Source organism: Martes martes, assembly GCF_963455335.1.
Source record: "Martes martes genome assembly, chromosome: 3".
Classification (NCBI taxonomy): Eukaryota; Metazoa; Chordata; class Mammalia; order Carnivora; family Mustelidae; genus Martes; species Martes martes.
In genome coordinates this window covers 172,977,605-172,995,983 of record NC_137890.1, presented here as the reverse complement: position 1 = coordinate 172,995,983, position 18,379 = coordinate 172,977,605, and the positions used below count along the sequence as shown (strand labels likewise).

Sequence of the window (18,379 nt, the reverse complement as noted above, 5' to 3'; positions counted from 1 at the left end):
GAAACTGATCTACATTTTACCCAGACCCCCAGGTGATTTTTAAAAGGTTTAATCTAGCACGCTGAGACTAAATGATTGGTGGTGAGCACTCAGGGATGCATTGTTGAGATGAAATCCTCAGTCAGATTTGGGCTGGATGGAAAAGAGTAATAGAAGTGGCAAGTGATAATGTCATGACTTTAGGAGTGGGATACCTTGATCGCACCTGTCTTAGCTTTCCATCATCTTCTACTTGATCAAAACAACTTTATCATGAATTTCCTCACAACACATACTGTCTGATTTGGTCAGGCCAAACTTTGCATTTACATTATCCTGCAAATGTTGTGTGTTTTCACTTATTGTATTAGTCAGGGTTTTCTAGGGAAACAGAACCAGAAGGATAGAGACACGTAGGTAGGTAGATAGGTAGGAAGATAGATAATAAGAAAGTGGCTCATGGAAATTATGGAGGCTGGCAGGTCTTCCAGGAGCTGCAGGGTGAGTTAACGTGCTGGAGACCCTGGAGGGCTGATGGTTTGGTTCCAGTCTGAGTCAGAAGGCCTGAGAATCAGGAAAGCTAGTGGTATAAGTTCCAGTGCAAACGGCTCAAGACTCAGAAGGAGCCAGTGTTTCAATCTGAGTTCAAGATCAGGAAAAAAGCCCATGTCTCGGTTTGAAAGCAGTCAGGCAGGAAGAATTCTTTCTTTACTCTGAGGGGAGGCTCAGTGTTTTTGTCCTATTTAGGCTTTCATTGGATTGGATGAGACCCAGCCGTATTAGAGAGGGCAACTTCTTTACTTAGTCTGCTGACTTAAATGTTAATCTCATCCAGAAACAGCCTCATAGAAACACCCAGAATAATGTTTGACCAAATATCTGGACACGCCATGGCTCAACCAAGCTGACACATAAAATCAAACATCAGAATGTCATGTTTCCATACTCTGGGATTCTCCTCCTTCTACTACACATCTTTTGAGCCATAGCTCAAGGTCTGTGCTTCCTGGGAGGCTTTCCCTAACTTTCCTTTGTGAATTTCCTCCTGATTCCCATTGCCTATAGCACTTGAGGAGTCAATATCATATGCCAAGGCCAGGGTAATTTACTATCTTTCATTTTCTACCTTGTTTTTGCTGTGTTAGATTTGTCTCTACCTAAATAATAAAGGGGGAAATCTTGCCATACTTCCACTGCAAACTTCACAGTGCTTAGATTATCCCCAAATCCTGAGAAATTGATTTTTTAGTTTTCCCACTTCGGTTCATAAAAATATTTATCTTAGTGCTTTACTAATTAAAAAATACTTGAATATCTTTTCTACAAGAAGTGCTTACTGCTGAAATGAGCGTTGTTATTACACGTGCATTAACTGCGACCTTCTTGGAGATAGCCATGATGTTGAATTTGTATAGCATCATTTTTTTAAGTTCGTAAAATGACATCAATTTAGATTTTGTCTTAGCTTGGATTCCTTCACTGACACAGGTTTTGCTGAAAGAGCCTTGGGAGATAGTGTGTTCATACATATAGCCTACATGATACTGGGTAGGTAGCCATTTTACTGTAATGTCCTAGAGTCGCTACAGGTGGGAACTGGGAAAGGAGGTTAATGGAATTGCACAGAAAGAACCATGGACTGCGTAATGAGAAGGTTCATTTTTTCAGCCCAGAGTACATGCAGCCATGGACGTTTCCCTCCCAAAGGAGTTTAAAATGTCCACTGGTTGGATTGCTTCAGCAAGTCACAGTCTGACCATGGTAGAAGAAATGAAATAAGGGTTCCATGAGAGTCCACAGCTCTGAGCTTATAATGCCTGTGTCCTTTCACTCCAGGGCAGTCATTAGTTCTCCTCAGCACACCTGGAGGAGAGTGATGACATGTAGACGGAGAGTCAGGAGGTAGGTGAGAAGGGACAAATGGGTCTCTGTCAATATCAGACTTTTGCTGTTGATGAATCTTGCTGCTGAACCCAGGCATTGACACAGGTCCTCATAGCAGCTCTCAGGGCTAGGTTAGTTACATTCTCTCTGGCAGTGACCCCTGGGCATTAGCTTCCTATACTTTGATAAACTGATTCCCATGCCCATGCCTCTCTCCCTGGAACTTTGCCCTCTTAAAAGAACTTATCCTTACTTACCTAGATGGTCATACTTAAAGGAAAAAAGAGACACTGAAGTGCAAAGTGGGGGGAGGGGTCATATACTATATATCTAAATACTTAGAAGTTTAGACCAACAAATACTTGACTGAAATATATTCCTATCTATGTCCTTGACCTAGAAAGGCAGGTTCAAGTATAAGATGCATTGTAGCCCTTTAGGTACAGATATGTCTTCACTAAAAAACAGTTACCCTTAACCCAAAGCTTAGGAGATGGCACAGACTACTCTTTGGAGGATGGACAAGCCAAAGAGGCCAGTGATGTCCAGTAGGTTCAGTGCTTGTGTTAGGTGGGAAGTTCTGAAGACTCTGGAATCCAGAGAGTCGTCCTAGAAGAGAGGCCATGGACTCAGTGGAAAGGGATACAACCAACAGATAACTAGAGTCAAATCTCTAATGCAGAAACCCAAACTAGAGCATTGTCTAAGGTCAGTCTTGAGGCATGGGAGGCAGACGGTGGCTCTTGTACATTAGTACAAAACTTTCACCACAGCATAGCAAGGAGGATACAGAGAAGACAACCTAGAGGAAAACTCACACATACACCACTCAGGTCAGAGAGTTTAAAGCTTTAGTTTCAGGAAATGTCCACTCAAAAGCGTCTGGTATTTTCAGCTGATATCAGGACGAATTCAAGTCCTTCCCATAGGGGAAAAAACATTGGGGAAAAACTCCCTATATAAAAAGTGCGCTCAGTGTCAAATGTATATGTAAGAAGTCAGACTTCCAGTGATTTTTCATTAAAGCCCCTGAAGCAAGACGCAGTTTCCCAGAACAAGACAGGACCTAGAGAGGAGAATTTCCAGAATTTAGAAAAAGAAGAATCCAGACCATCTGAAGTCAGAAATTATGTTCTTGGTTCCGGATCCTCTTACATATCCTTATGGTTTACCGATAGCAAAATGTAGATCGTTCTCCTTTCAGAACCAGGGTTCAGTCATTCTGAATATATCCTGTTATCTACCTGAATCCCCCAAGTCATATTATTTATAGATACTTACACCAGCCCGGGAAAACCTCTCCTCTACCAGCTCAGGAAAACCAGTTATGCCCATTTTTTCTCTGTTTTCAGTGACTTCAGGATGGTTGCTCGAAATTGGCATGAGCGGGAGTACATTTTAACACCATGGAAATTGGCAAACACTGCAAATCAGGGTTTGTCTTTCCCTGGAGAACCTTGTGTTACAAATTGACTAGCATACAACTGTACCTAGGCCCAAAGTGGGCAAAAATATCAGATAACTTGCTATCTTACTTAATGATGACAAATAATTTCTGAGTAGGGTATGTACTTACTACACACAGAAGCCTAACTTATATACTTGTATCTAAATCTGATTCTAATGGATATTTTTCCAAAAATTCTTTAGATTTTGTTTTCAAAGGTTAAAAATGAGAAATATCAGTAATTAAAAATTGTCAGTGTTATCTCCCAGATTACTTTGTCCAAATGTGATTTTAAAAGAATAACGTGTTTCCTAGGAAGATAATAAAAACTAGTTCTGAGTTTTAAAAACACAGGGGAAAAAAATACCCCGAGCCTGGTCAGAAAGTGCTACTAAGCTCTTGAGAGTAATTTTGAACAGTACAAAGCCGTTCTAATATTGATGGTTTCACTCTAGGGTTTGTTTTCAGAAACTGCCTAGAGCACCAAATCCAAAAAAAAAAAAAAAAAACAGGTGTGTGTGCATTTCCTCTGGGAGTCTGTCATCCCTTTGGTTCCCCTCTCCTGAAAGAAATTTTTAAAAATTCAAGTTTCCTCCTTCGAGTCATGCTTCAACACGCTGAAGGCAGACGCGGCACACCTGCTTCACCTTCCCGGCACGTCGCTCACCAGCAGCGGGGAGAAGGCATGGAGAGGGAGCGGTGACATAATGATCCTGGTGATCAGCCCCTGAAGAACTGGGAAGGGCCTCGGCTGTTCTGTGTCTGAAGGCATAAAGTTGCAAAATTTGGGAAAGTCAGAAGTACGGGGAAAACTAGCTATGTAATTCCTTTACGGGGAAGAAGGACTGAAAATTGTTGTTACCGTTTGTCCGCTTTCGGATGTTTGAGAATACTAGATTCGCATGCCCTGACCCCGTCCCTGTTCTCATTTATTTGCCACATCTGTGGAGAAAACCACAGATTAGAAAGAAATTACCTTGACAACTTCTTTCACCCAAAGAGCTGTGTAGTATTTTCTCAGTGTTCTAGTCTATACTTGCTCCCAAAACACATTTGTGGTGTGGGATTGGGAAGTTTCTGATTTGAATTTAACAGTTCTGACGTGGCTGTGGTTCAACTGTCTAATACAAAGTAAATATCTTGATTTCTAATGAAATTTTAAAGAATAACTATCTCCTTCGGGGCAAGCATTACAGTGTTGACAATTCACTGTAGTGCTTTTTATTTTTTTTTTTAAGATTTTATTTATTTATTTGACAGAGATCACAAGTAGGCAGAGAGGCAGGCAGAGAGAGAGGGGGAAGCAGGCTCCCCGCCGAGCAGAGAGCCCGATGTGGGGCTCGATCCTAGGACCCCGGGATCATGACCTGAGCTGAAGGCAGAGGTTTAACCCACTGAGCCACCCAGGTGCCCCCACTGTAGTGGGTTTAATAACGGGCCCCAAAATGTCCATATCCTGATGTTCAGAACCTGTGTATGTATAATGGTCTGTGGTTAAAGGGACTTTGCAGGTGGGACTAAGTAAGGGCTTTTAAATTGGGAAGAGTATTCTGGATTATCCAGATGAGCGCAATGTAATCACAGGTGTAAGAAGGAGAGGGGAAGACCCGAGAGGTTTAAGTGTTGCGCTGCTGTCTTTTAAGATGCAGCAAGGGGCCTAGAGCCAAGGAAAGGGCGAAGAAATAGATTCTTCCCTCCAAACTCCAGGAGGAACGAAGCCTTGCTGAAATTTTGGTTTTAGCCTGGTGGAAGCCATCTCAGACTTCGGATCTCCAGAACTGTAAGAGAATAAATTTATGTTGTTTTAAACCACCAATTTATTACAACAATTGTAGGAAACTCCTATATTTACCAAGCAAAACTTAAAAATCTCTTCAGCTTTTATGGGGTAAATTATAGCTGCAGTCCCCAAGATTAGAGACCGTGTATGTCTACATCTCACCCCACACTGTTACTTGTCAAGGTTACATGCAAATCACTATTCAGGTTTTATACCCAAGGTACTTCTGTTTCAACAATGCTGTTTTGATTTGAATGCCAAAGGATAATTTTTAGACTTAAGGAAAAACATACGATAGCATCAGTAGACACAGACATATTTAAAACACTAACAGAGATTTCACTGTTGAAGCAGATAGGTTGTCAGTTGATTATGATGACTTTTCGATGAGTAAAATCTCACATTCTGTGGAAATGGAGACTGTGTTTGTGTGTGTGTGCAGTTAGCTGGAAGGATTATAGGAAGCAATAGAAACCTATTTTAAGAATGTTATCTAAAACTTCAAGGGAAGTCTAAGTTTGATTTCCACTACCCCACCTCACCCCACCCCCACCAAAGAAAAGAAAAAAGATGGGGAGCGGGGTGCCTGGCTGGAGGGAATAGCCCAACTCACTGGTGTACATGCTGCGGGGAGGGAAGCTGGTAAGGCACCAGCAGAGCGATCTCTTAAAGGGCCCGGGCAAATGAGGCAGGATACTTCAAAGGAACCGTAAAGCCAAAGAAGAATATAGGTTTTTAACCGACTTTTCCCGACCTGAAAAGCCATAAGACCAAACAAAACAGAACTTCTGTGGGCAAGAGGCATACCTTGGAGAGAAGCCAGAGGCAGCCACTGGAGCGATACTTGTTGTTTTTAATGTTTCCATACGGTGGGTGGGTATGGGTCCCTTGGGTGAATGAGGAAGGAACAGGCAAAGGTGGCGATCCTGTTTGCGGGGGGGGGGGGGGGGGAAGCGTTTCTGATGTTGACTGTGAAAAAGGCAGAAATAAGATAACAGAATCTTAGGTGTTAGATGGCTGTTTTTTGAAATCTACCTTGATGGGATTTGGGGAAACTATCCAGATTTGGGGACGGAGCAGCATAAATCCCAATTGGTCAGTTTCTCTTTAGCAAACAGAGAGCTTGTAGAGGTCTCTGGACACAAGCCTCCGAACTGTATGATGAGCCAAGTGCGATAGCAAGTAGGTCCTGAGCCCATTTGCACCTGGGGTCGAACTGGTGTGTGAGACCCTTAGAAAAGCAGTACCTGTTGTCGGTTTTCCAGTAAATACCAAAAGCTAGCAACTCCCCTCTGGTTGAATAAGATGAGGGTGTCCAGATGCCCTTTCCTGGAGGGGTACATTCATTTTCTCTCTTGATCCGTTCATTGCTTTGGACACCCTATTCTTACTTTGCAGCAGTGACCAGGGTTCTCTGTCTCTTCCACATCTACCTAGATGGCCAAGCTTTTAAAAAATTCTGTATAGGAACAGTATGCATCCTGCCCATGTTCTTTTTTTTTTTTTTTTTTTTTTTTTTTTTTTTTTTTTTTTTTTAAAGATTTTTCAAATTTATTCATGGACAGAGAGAGAGATCACAAGTAGGCAGAGAAGCAGTCAGAGAGAGAGAGAAGGGGTGGGGGGAAGCAGGCTCCCTGCTGAGCAGAGAGCCCGATGTGGGACTTGACCCCAGGACCCTGAGATCATGACCTGAGCTGAAGGCAGAGGCTTAACCCACTGAGCCACCCAGGCGTCCCCCTGCCCATGTTCTTTATCCACTTCTCCATCCACACTATTAAAACCACTCAATTTAGACCCCAGAGTAGTAGTTTGAAAACTGTATTATTTCACAGATCCCTTTAAAAATCTAATTTAAAAAAAACAACCAAAAAAAAAAAAAAAGTGCAACCCTCTCACCACACCCAAACAGGCAACTCTCCTTACGCACGTAATTATACACCAAATGCCACCTATATTTGCAGGAGTTCATGGACCCCCTCCAAAGCCCGTTTATGGAAGCCCACGTGAAAAAGGCCTGGCCTCAAAGGATTGTTTCACCCTGTGTTAGGGTTGCCAAGAGCTTTAAAACTGGAGAGAAGGAGTGCAGTGATGCATGTGGCTTTTCTTTTGAGATAGCTGGGATCTCTCCATGAGCAGTTGAGGAGTCGAAAAGCAAATAAACGTCAACAGTTCTGAATCCCAACATTGTTTAATGACAACCTTCCCATGTTTGCCGACTTGCTGCTTAACAACAATCCTGTTGACACTGTGTAAAAAGCTTTCCAGGTCCTCCCAGGTAAATAACCTACTCCTACTGATCACCTGGCTGCCCAACTGAACCTTTAATGCACCCAGAATTCATGAAGATGAGTCATTCTCTTTGCCAAATGTACCTTGATATGTAAACGATTTTACTCCTTCACGAGATCTTTTCATGCACTGATCTCGGCAAAGACGATGACAAGAACGCATCAGCTTTAAGTGAAACTCTGACTAGAATGAAATTTTTCCATGTTTGTGAAAACTGCGAATACCTAAAGTTTCGGAATCATTTCCGTTTGTATTGCTCGAATAGGTTTAGCACATGACATTCTGGACAGGTGAGAAGATTTTGTCCTGCTACTTCCTTTGCTGCTGAAGGGAAATCTCTCCCCAAGTTAAGTGAAACTCAGGGATGTGCGAGGAGGTAAAGTCGTGACCGAATCATTGGTTCGTTATAAACAAAGGGGAGAATGGTAGGTTTCCATAGAAAGAAAAAGAATGACTAACACTTAAAGGAAGCAGAACTTTGATGTAGAAAAGACAGTTGTGGAGGGGAGGGCAGATGAGTAGCCCTGTGCCCTTGCAGGCTGCGGCCTCCACGGCAAAGGTAACCTGATCCCTCTCAGTACACCTGGCTAGAAGCCCAAGGCTAGAGCAGAGAGCTGATGAAGGAAGCAGGGGCTGGGGCTCGGAATTTGTTGGATTGGCTAATCAGGCCCTTCCCTAACAGCCAAGAAGGAAACGGATTACCTGTGGCTGTGACTAAGAAGCCCATGGCCAACAGGACCAGTTACCTGCATAGTATTCTGCCAAGAAGTATAAGAATAGTTCCAGCCTTCACGGTGGTTTTACTCCAGTTTGGAAACAGGTGGGAATGCCTGGGGAAAAAAAGCCAGGTCACAGTTTTAACTTTAAACAGCAAATAAAGATAGAAAATATTTCCCAAAGTCAAAAGTGATTATATTGCTGGAAGTAACCTTAAATGGCAGAGCTCAGACTGGAGGTAGACACATCATCTAGGATTGATTCTGGCATAAAAATAAAAGGAGCCAGGATTGGAACTGCATAATGAAGTTTTTGAGAACATAAATTATATGTTCGATATAATTTAATCTCCCCCCTGCTCTCCTATGTTATAGATGAGGGGCTTCACAGAGTTTGAGTCACAGTATGAATGACCTATGATCCTATGGCCAGTGACAAACCTAATGGGCTCCAGAGGCCCCCAGGACTAGTTCGGGGACCCTGGAAATAGAGAAATGGATGTAAGAGGTATTGCAATGTAAGGCCAATTGTAGATTAATGACACCTGAAGAAGTGCCAAAATAGTGAGAAGTTGTCATATGGTAACCAGGTATTGGCAGACTTAGAATGAGTTTTGGTGCCTTTGTAGGGTTCTTTTTAACTTTCTTGGGTTAGGAGCCTCATTCTTAGAAAGCATATTCCAGTCTTTCTTCCTGCAACCATGCCTACAGGAGACCAAAAACAATATAGTGCAGAGGTTTTACCTCTACAATATCAGGAAAATGATCTATACCGTTCCTCTTGTTTAATAGAAAGTTCTTAGAAATGTCATTCAACAATTTGTCCATAATTTGACTGTTTTTAAAATGATGAGTTCTCATTATTTCTCACTATAAATTGAGCACAAATTTTAAGCTAGGCAGATTATTAGATTCGAATATCCACATGAACTTTAAGGAACTGAAGGTCTAAAAACCTATAGTAAAAAAGGACACCTTGACTTGGTTGTTAGTATTTTTTAAAAACTCAAGTGGAACCTTTTGCAAGGTTTTTAAAATATCATATTCTACAAAAGCACATAAGAGACTTCTAGGAATTTTTCTACGGTTTATTAAGGAACTTCGTTTACTGGAATTTATTATAGAATTAGGAAAAATTGAACTTTCTGGAGTATCCAAAAGGTCTCTGTTCTCCGAATTCAGAGTTTCAGAATTCAAAATTCACTTTAAATCATTATCCCAGATGTAATTTTTTTTTAATTTGCTATAGTAAAACCCTTTCGCCATAACTACTATTTTCAGTGCTCTGGATACAGCAAGAGTGATTAAGATGTGCTTTTATAAAAAGTGGATCCTAACTCAAGAAACTAAAGAACCATGAAATTAGTTCTAGATCATGTTACTACATGGTTATACGTGTTAATGCACACATGTTAATATGGTTGGTGCCCTTTTTAAGTATAGCTTCTTCAATTATTGTTTATCTACATTTATCTTTGCCTTACATTAAAACACAGTATCCACTTGGCCATTTAATGGGGTGATACACGGCCACAGGAGAATTACCTGGAGCCCAAAAGTGAAGCACTCTATTAAATGACTCCTAAAACAATGTACGAAGAAAGACGTCGACACTGTTCTTTTCATTTTTGTAATTTTCTTTTTATGTGAGAAATTAACTTTACATGACTGTCTAGGTACTTGAATAATCAAATAAACTAGTTGAAAATAATCCAGTGTAGTACATGAAAGCATTTTGACATGAAGTGTCTAAAGCATTTTAGACTCCTCTGAAGAGGAATATGATAAGTAGCAAGTGTTACATCAGTGTAATCTGACTGTTAATTACCAAAGGATAAAACCTAATCCAAACACTGACTTCACAAGAGGCAAAATGTACAGAAATATTATTGGAAATTTTATAAGCTATAAACTCAACACTGCAAGAGCATTTTCAGAGAAAAACACAACATATTGTATCACTTAGGTTTTAGAAATATGGTGGATGGACTTTCCTGTAGAGATTGAAATGAGAAACAGAGAAAGAAGAAAGTGTATTGCGGTGTTAAGGACGATGACTGTAGCTATTTAAGGACCAGGCCTTTTTTCCTAAGCATGAAAAAGGCAACAGCAATGACCAAGCAAGTGTCGAATTTGTTCTGCCAGGATTTAGGAATAAACTGATAAAGTTCCAAGCAGAATGACTCTGCATTATCACTCCCATCACCGAGAAACTGTTAGGACAAAGCTTCTCGATTATGTTTCCAGCTGAATTATCAGAAAGTGCTAATCAGAGCACTAACTTACCCTTCAGAGAACTTCCATATTACTTATGGTATTTAGACAATTCTAATTCCAAACAATGCAGAGCAGCTAGGAAAGAATCAGAGTTCACATTCAGTTGCTGGCCCTTGGAACTTACTGGAGCCAAACTACAAATGCCAACACCTTTTCTTTGTTCTCCTTTTTGTTAATCTGTACCAGTCATTTGATCACAAATAGGTTGAATCTTTTTAGGTTAATACAGATATTTAGGATTTTTGTTTCATTTGGTTCTTAGGATTATCAATTCCTAGCTTCTATTTTGTATTCCTCTGGTCCTATAAATTCTAGGCTTCTTCGAGTCTTCTCATGTCCCCATGCCAGCTGCAGCTTCTACACTCCTCTGCTGTTATGTATATCCATGGCAAACGGTCTAGTTGTATACGTTTCCATTGTACCAATAGATTGAAAGAAAAAGGGTAAAACCACTCAGAGTTGAAAGTATAAACTTTATCAGAAATCTCCTTAGGTATTAAAATCTCCTTAGGTATTAAAAACCTTAACATTTTATTCAGGTCATACAATGAGTATTAACTATTATGATTCCATTAGTGCTACACATGGCATCTTTTTCTGATCACAAGAATGAAGAAATATGACACATTCACAAAGTAATGTAAATTCAAGATTTGGGTGGAATAGAGTAATTATCTAATCACAAACACAGACCCAGTTAGAAAATTGTTGAGAAAGGGGAGGGAGGACAGAAAACTTCCATTTGGTCTCTAAGAAAGTTTCATATAATCTTTACCATTACTTTTGTGGGAAAAGAAAAAAACAACATTGTTAAAAGCACAGGTCTTATTAAAAATCAGAATCTCTATTTTATACTCATTTTCAGAAGTCAAGAGAGCTCAGATGAAAGAGAATACTAGCCTGAGTTGAGTATCTACATATTCTTTCATTTAATTAATCAGTACTCACTAAAGAGGAAGGCACTTGAAGTGTAAAAGCCGTTCCTTCTTCTTTCTTGTACTTCAACCTGTAAATCTAAGACTAGGCACTTAAAAAAATATTTTTTAGGTACCCACTTATCCAGACAAACATACAAACCCACTGGTGCCTTTGTGCGTGTGAACGTATCCAGTTGTTAGTGATGTTGTTAATGGAGAGGTGGTACCAAAGGTAGGCAGAGAGTAGAATTTTTACCTGTAGAAGTTGAGACTATTTGGCCAATTCCTTTGAAATATGGCCCAACTCTTGATATGTTCATTAGTTCATTCATTCATTGGTTCATTTTATTTCATTAAAATCTTTACTTAAAATCTTGATTGAGAACCTACTATGTCCTAAGCATTGCCTTTAGCAGAGTTAATCTCCTTTTAAATACTAACTAGCAAGCCATAAAATTAGCCCCTGTAATTCTACAGAGGAAGTAACTCAAATATACTTGAGTTTGTTTCACTAATATCAAAATAGTACCCTGTTTTTGTTTTGTTTTGTTTTTAAAAATACTGGCAACTGAATGAATAAAAAAGTGGCATATACATACAATGGAATATTACTCAGCCATCAAAAAGAATGAAATCTTGCCTTTTGTAATGATGTGGATGCAACTACAGTGTATTTTGTGAAGCAAAATAAGTCGGGGGAAGAAATACCACATCATTTCACTCATGTGGAATTTAAGAAACAAAACGGATGAACATATGTGGTGAGGGGGGTGGGGATGGGTAGAGAAGGAAACAAACCATAAGAGACTCTTAAAGATAGTGAACAAACCAAGGATTGCTGGACGGATGTGGGTGGGGGATGGGCTAGATGGGTGATAGACATTAAGGGGGGCACTTGTGTTGAGCATTGGGTATTGTATGTAAATGATGAATCACTGAATTCAACTCCTGAAACCAAGATTGCCCTGTATGTTAACAAATTAGAATTTAAATAAAAATTTGAAGGAAAAAAAAAAAATAATAGTAGAAAAAAATACTGTCTAAACTAGATACCCACCTGAGGGTTATTAGTGTTAAGTTAGTGGTTAAATTGTAGCACAGGAGCAAGCTTCTAGGCAGTTAAAAAAGCAAACTGGGGAAGAGAATGCAATGAATAAGTACACTGTAATTACCTTTACTTTGAAACTCCACCTAAAGGAAAGCATGTCTCCTTGTATATCTCTTCTTTGTCTCTGAGAAATAGGACCTGGTCTTTAATGAAGTTCTGTATCTCTCTTATCCAGATTGGGAGCTTGGAGTCTGAAATACACATCTTGGCAGTTGACAAATACTTTGAAAGGAAAATTTGATGAATTTTCCCTAGTAAAGTCAATTCCCTTTAAGAAACTAGAATTATGGGGCGCCTGGGTGGTTCAGTGGGTTAAGCTGCTGCTTTTGGCTCAGGTCATGATCTCAGGGTCCTGGGATCGAGTCCCACATCGGGCTCTCTGCTCAGCAGGGAGCCTGCTTCCCTCTCTCTCTCTCTCTCTCTGCCTGCCTCTCTGTCTACTTGTGATCTCTTTCTGTCAAATAAATAAATAAAATCTTTAAAAAGAAAAGAAACTAGAATTATGTTTTATATGTAAGTACATACACATTACAAATTGTATATCTTTTCTCCAGAAATGACTTGTTATTTTTCTTTGTGAGACGTGGACTGTAGAGTGTGATCTCTACTTTGCCATCAGAGTTTTGCTCAGGGAAATATGACCATATCTGAGCTTGCATGGCATCCTTCCTACTTCTAGTCCAGCCTGTTACTGCTGGAGTATCCCAGGCATAGTTAAGGTATGCTTTTCAATTCAAACAGAATGCATTTCAATCTTATCTCACATACAGCAAAAACCTCATGTTCCTCAGTTTTTCCAGAAATTCTGACAGGAGAAGTGAAGAGAGGGTAAAGGTGGTGTGTGTGCTTTTCCTGGTCAACCCTGGCTCTGAACGGCTTATTATGAATTTGTTATAGGAAAAAGGACTCCAAGATGGTGGTGGCGAAGACGCAGGCCGTTGGGGCAGCTCAGAGGCAAGTGACTATGAAAGGCTTATATTTTCAAAAGAATTCTACAAATGAAGAAATAACATTTGTATTTCAAGAAAGGGAAAATCTTCCTGTTATAGAGGATAACTATGTGAAACTTCAAGTTAAAGCTTGTGCTCTGAGCCATATAAATATGAAGCTTCTGGCAGAAATGAAGACGGAGAAAGATTTCTTTCCTGTTGGGAGAGAAATTGCTGGAATTGTGTTAGACGTTGGAAGCAAGGTGTCGTTCTTTCAACCAGATGACGAAGTCGTCGGAATTCTGCCCCTGGATTCTGAAGACCCTGGACCTTGTGAAGTCGTTAGAGTGCATGAGCATTACTTGGTTCACAAACCAGAAAAAGTTACATGGACAGAAGCCGCTGGAACCATTCGGGATGGAGTATGAGCCTATACAGCTCTGCATTATTTGTCTCATCTCTCTCCTGGAAAATCAGTCCTGATCATGGATGGAGCAAGTGCCCTTGGTATGATAGCTATTCAGTTAGCGCACCACAGAGGAGCCGAAGTGATTTCAACGGCAGGCAGCCTCGAAGACAAGCAGTGCCTCGAAAGACTTAGGCCTTCTATAGCCCGAGTCATCGATGTATCTAATGGAAAAGCTCACGTTGCTGAAAGCTGTTTAGAAGAAACAGGTGGCCTGGGAGTTGATATTGTCCTAGATGCCGGAGTGAGATTATATAGTAAAGATGATGAACCAGCTGTAAAATTACAACTACTACTACATAAACATGACATCATCACACTTCTTGGTGTTGGAGGCCATTGGGTACCAACAGAAGAAAACCTGCAGTTGGATCCTCCAGATAGCCATTGCCTTTTCCTCAAGGGAGCAACGGTGGCTTTTCTTAATGATGAAGTTTGGAATTTGTCAAATGTGCTACAGGGAAAATATCTTTGTATCTTAAAAGATGTGATGGAGAAGTTAGCAATCGGACTTTCTAGGCCTCAGTTGGATGAACCCATTCCATTGTATGAGGCGAAAGTTTCCATGGAAGTTGTTCAGAAAAATCAAGGAAGAAAATAGCAAGTTGTTCAATTTTAATTTTGTTCTTTCTCGGACCTCAGTTGGATAAACCCCGTCCAGTACTTGAAGCCAGAGTTTCCTTGGGAATTGCTCAGAAAAGCCAAGGAAGATAAAATCAGATTGCTCAGTTTTCCTTCTGTGAGTCAAGACGCTCAAAGTTATTTAAGGTTTTTGAGAAGTATTTGGAAAAATTATTGTATGAATGGTCAGGACAGTTCCGTAATTAACATGTAAAGGGAATAGGCTGAAATTCCTTTTTGCTTGTTTTGATACATTTTCCTCCATTATAAAATTCTTTCCATGAAGTTAAATAAATAAATAAATAAATAAATAAATAAATTTGTTATAGATTGTGATCCTTTCCCCAAGTTGTATCTGTACTGTCCCTCATAACCCCGAAGCAAAATACAAAACTATATCCTTGATGTCTCCCCTAAAATAGCATCCTCCCTAGTCATGTGAATATATAGACCTTTTTATGAAAGGTTTGGGGATAACTAGGAGATGGATGTAGTTAGCCTTATCATGTCTCTTTTTCTAAACTTTCCCCAAATTTCTGTTACCCTCATGTGATTATGTAGAGCAGTTACACTCTCTACCGTTGCATCACCAAAACCGCATCAATATGCCAGCCTATGCAATGGGCTGTCTACTCTTGCCCTTTCCTTGGACTGGTACCACAGAAATTCACTGAAGTTCTAGCCTTGGCTTTATTCTGCCCTCCCTTCCTATCCCTAATAGACTCTTCAGGGAAGAGAACAGCATTGCTGAATTTCTACTGATAAGACTTTTGTCATTCCCCATGGGAACCAAAGTAGCTCTTACAGTTTGGGTTTTAAAAACCATTTGTTTCTTTCTCCATTGTATTAGATGGTCCTCAACTTTGGAGATTTCTTTTTTTTTTTTTTTTCACCACAGGATCACAGATGAAACCCTTTCCATATAGACTGGCTTGCAGACCAGTTATGGGTTGCCCATAGTTATAATCTCAAGATCCAACTCTTACTGGTTATACCAAGATACTCTAATTAGGGAAGGGAAGGAAACTTGGAATTTCGTAAGTGTCTGCTCTATGCCTAGGATGACAGATTCACGAAAACTGAACAAAATAGGTACCAGTGTTTTAAATTTTATAGATAAGGAGGCTGAAATCAAGAGAAATCATTTATATAAAATCACATGGCCAAGGATTGGACCCAGACCTTGTGACTAACAAAGATGTGTGCCCTCCCATAATATCCCAGTACTAGGAGAAAAAAGATGTTAAACTGTAATTTCCAAAGTATTTGACCCCTCAGCTCTGGGAAACCTTGTTTCCAGTCTTTCTCAGCCTCTCAGATTCTCCCAGCAGGTGATAAAGGCACATTGTAAATTGGCCAGGGGCAAATAGCCTCAGTCTTAAAGAGCCCTTCCCTGTCCCAATCTGGGGCAAATTCAGACGTCTATTTCAGGAATCCACCATTTAGTACTGAGTTAAGAAAGATGCTAACATCAATTGGAAAATTATATATTTTTTAATATTATATTTTAATTCAGTTAGCATATAATGTATTATTACTTTCAGAGGTAGGATTTTTTTTTTTTTTAAGATTTTATTTCTTTATTTGACAAGAGAGCTAGAGAGAGAGTACAAGGAGGCAGAGAGGCAGGCAGAGGCAGAGGGAGAAGCAGGCTCTCCGCTGAGCAGGAAGCCCAGTGCCCGGCTCAATCCCAGGACCCTGGGATCATGACCTGGGCCAGGCAACTGCTTAACCAACTGAGCCACCCAGATGCCCCTCAGAGGTAGAATTTAGTGATTCATCAGTTGCATATAACACCCAGTGCTCATTGCCATATGCCCTCCTTAATGTCCATCACCTGCTAACTCCGTCGTCCACACACCTCCCCTCCAGCAACCCTTAGTTTGTTTCCCATAGTTAAAAGTCTCTTATGGTTTGTCTCTAGAAAATTGCATATTTGAAATAAACTGAAAACTATATTTTTGGATTGATAGTTTGGGAGGAAGTGAAAGTACAATTTTTTTGCAGACAGGGGGCATGAGGTCTGGTGGTAAATGTGTACATACATGTATCTTTAAGGAGATACAAATCCACTCATCCTGCCATGTCTTCAGGAAACCACATAAGCAAAAAATGGAGAAATGTAGCATTGTCACTGCCCAGGTGTTTGTGTACAAGTGTGTTGTGGTAAAATATACACAACATAAAATTCACCCTTTTAACCATTTTTGAATGTACAATTCAGTGGCATTATGTACAATCATATTGTTGTACAATCCACACCACTCGCTATCTAGAACTTTTTTATCCTCCCAGACTGAAATTTCATACTGATTAAAAAATAACTCTCCAGTCCCCCCCCCCAACAGCTTTCAGCCCCTCAGGTACCCCTTTTCTACTTTCTGTCTCATAAAGTGAAATCCTACAGTGTTTGTCCATTTGTGCTAGGCTTGTTTTACTTTGCATTATGTCCTCAAGGTCTGCACTACTGTTAAACTCCCCTTTGCCACCACTGGATAATGGCAGCAACATCCATAGGATGAAATGCTCATGGCTTGGTCCTGTCCAGGAATAACAGAGATGGAGAAATTTGATAAATATGCAGATTAACCAAGCAAGAATAACATATTTGTTCTCATAAACGTTGGCACTTGAGCAGATCAGCAGAATCCAGAAGGACAAAGAGTTTTGCCGATGCATTCTGCAATGTGTATGGCAATATTTTAACAGTAGGAATAAGTATTAAACTTAGATTTTTATTGATTAGCTTAACAAAGACTTAAGAAGCCCCTACTATATTAGAGCTACCAAGAGAACGAGATAAAGATCCCATCATCAATGAGAACAATGAAAATTTATGTTCTTAGACCTATCAGCCGCCATCCTTATGAGCCTCACTAGGAGATGATATATACAAAAAGATAACTAAAGGGTTAAAAATAAAGGTTTTACTGGTACTGTCAATGAATATTATTCCTAGAGAAGAAAGTCATTTTTATTAAAAAGGAAGCATTGTGGCTTAATGTAATGGAGACTATTAAGAACAATGTATTTCTGGCAAAACAGTGCTTAGAACCCAGTCAACAAAACAAGCCAGGCTGCTGTAAAAAGTTAAAATATTTCATCAATTCCAAGACACGTGCTTCTATCTCCTCTTACATCTCTAAAATCAAAAGGTATCTTATAATCTATAGATGAAATTGGGTAAATAGAATAAAGTAAATTATTTTTGTTTCTTTCCTGGGGTGGTTTGTTTGATGTTTTTTGTTTGGTTTCTTGGGGCTCTGTTTTTAAGAACTTGTTTATGAGTCTTCCATTTGCTGGTGTTTAATGGTTGTATGAGCCTAGAATTGAAATGGTGCAAAATCCTGACCTTTATTTTTATTCTTTGTTCTGACCATCCCTGGAAGAGTGCAGCCACTGAAGCAGAAACAAGGTCTGGACATGTGTACCTGAGCCCTCTCTGTGCTGAGCCCTCTCTGTGGAAGGCTCTGGAACTTCTCTGCTTGTGTTCGAAACTTGTATCTTGAACCTATCTAGCTGTGTCATCTGGGACAGATTACTTTAACTTCTCTGTGACTCCATTTCCTCAAGTGGTGAATGATGATATCTACCTCATAATGTTAGGAGGGTTGAGTGAGTTTAGTATAAGTAAAACACTCAGAATAATGCCTGGCACATACTCGTCCCTCTCAACTGTTGGGTGTTACCATTGTGTTTTCCTTCCTTACTATCTTGGGTCTTCCTTCTCTCTAGGTCCATGTGTTTAATTATGTCCCTTCTTTGGGACAACTTTCAAAATTATATGTTCAGCAGGGGCCTTCCCACTGAACTCCGGATATTTACTTCCTCGGATATCTAAAGGTATCTCAAAACTAACAGATCTACTAAATAGAATTCCTAATATTTTTTAACCTTAATCAGACTATTCCTCTTCCAATTTTCCCAGTTTCCATAAATGGTCCTAGATCATCCTTTAAATCACCC

At 39.9% G+C, this 18,379-nt stretch overlaps 1 protein-coding gene across 1 annotated transcript; it reads left to right on the top strand.

Annotated features, from left to right (window-relative positions):
- Positions 1-13,304: 13,304 nt before the first annotated feature.
- Positions 13,305-14,411, top strand: LOC308339917 (quinone oxidoreductase-like protein 1; the record flags this gene model as incomplete). Its single annotated transcript, XM_080798980.1, is given in 3 exon segments — positions 13,305-13,751; positions 13,755-14,390; positions 14,394-14,411. Coding segments are annotated over 3 exon segments (1,095 nt in total). The 5' UTR covers positions 13,305-13,310.
- Between the last annotated feature and the right edge of the window lie 3,968 nt (positions 14,412-18,379).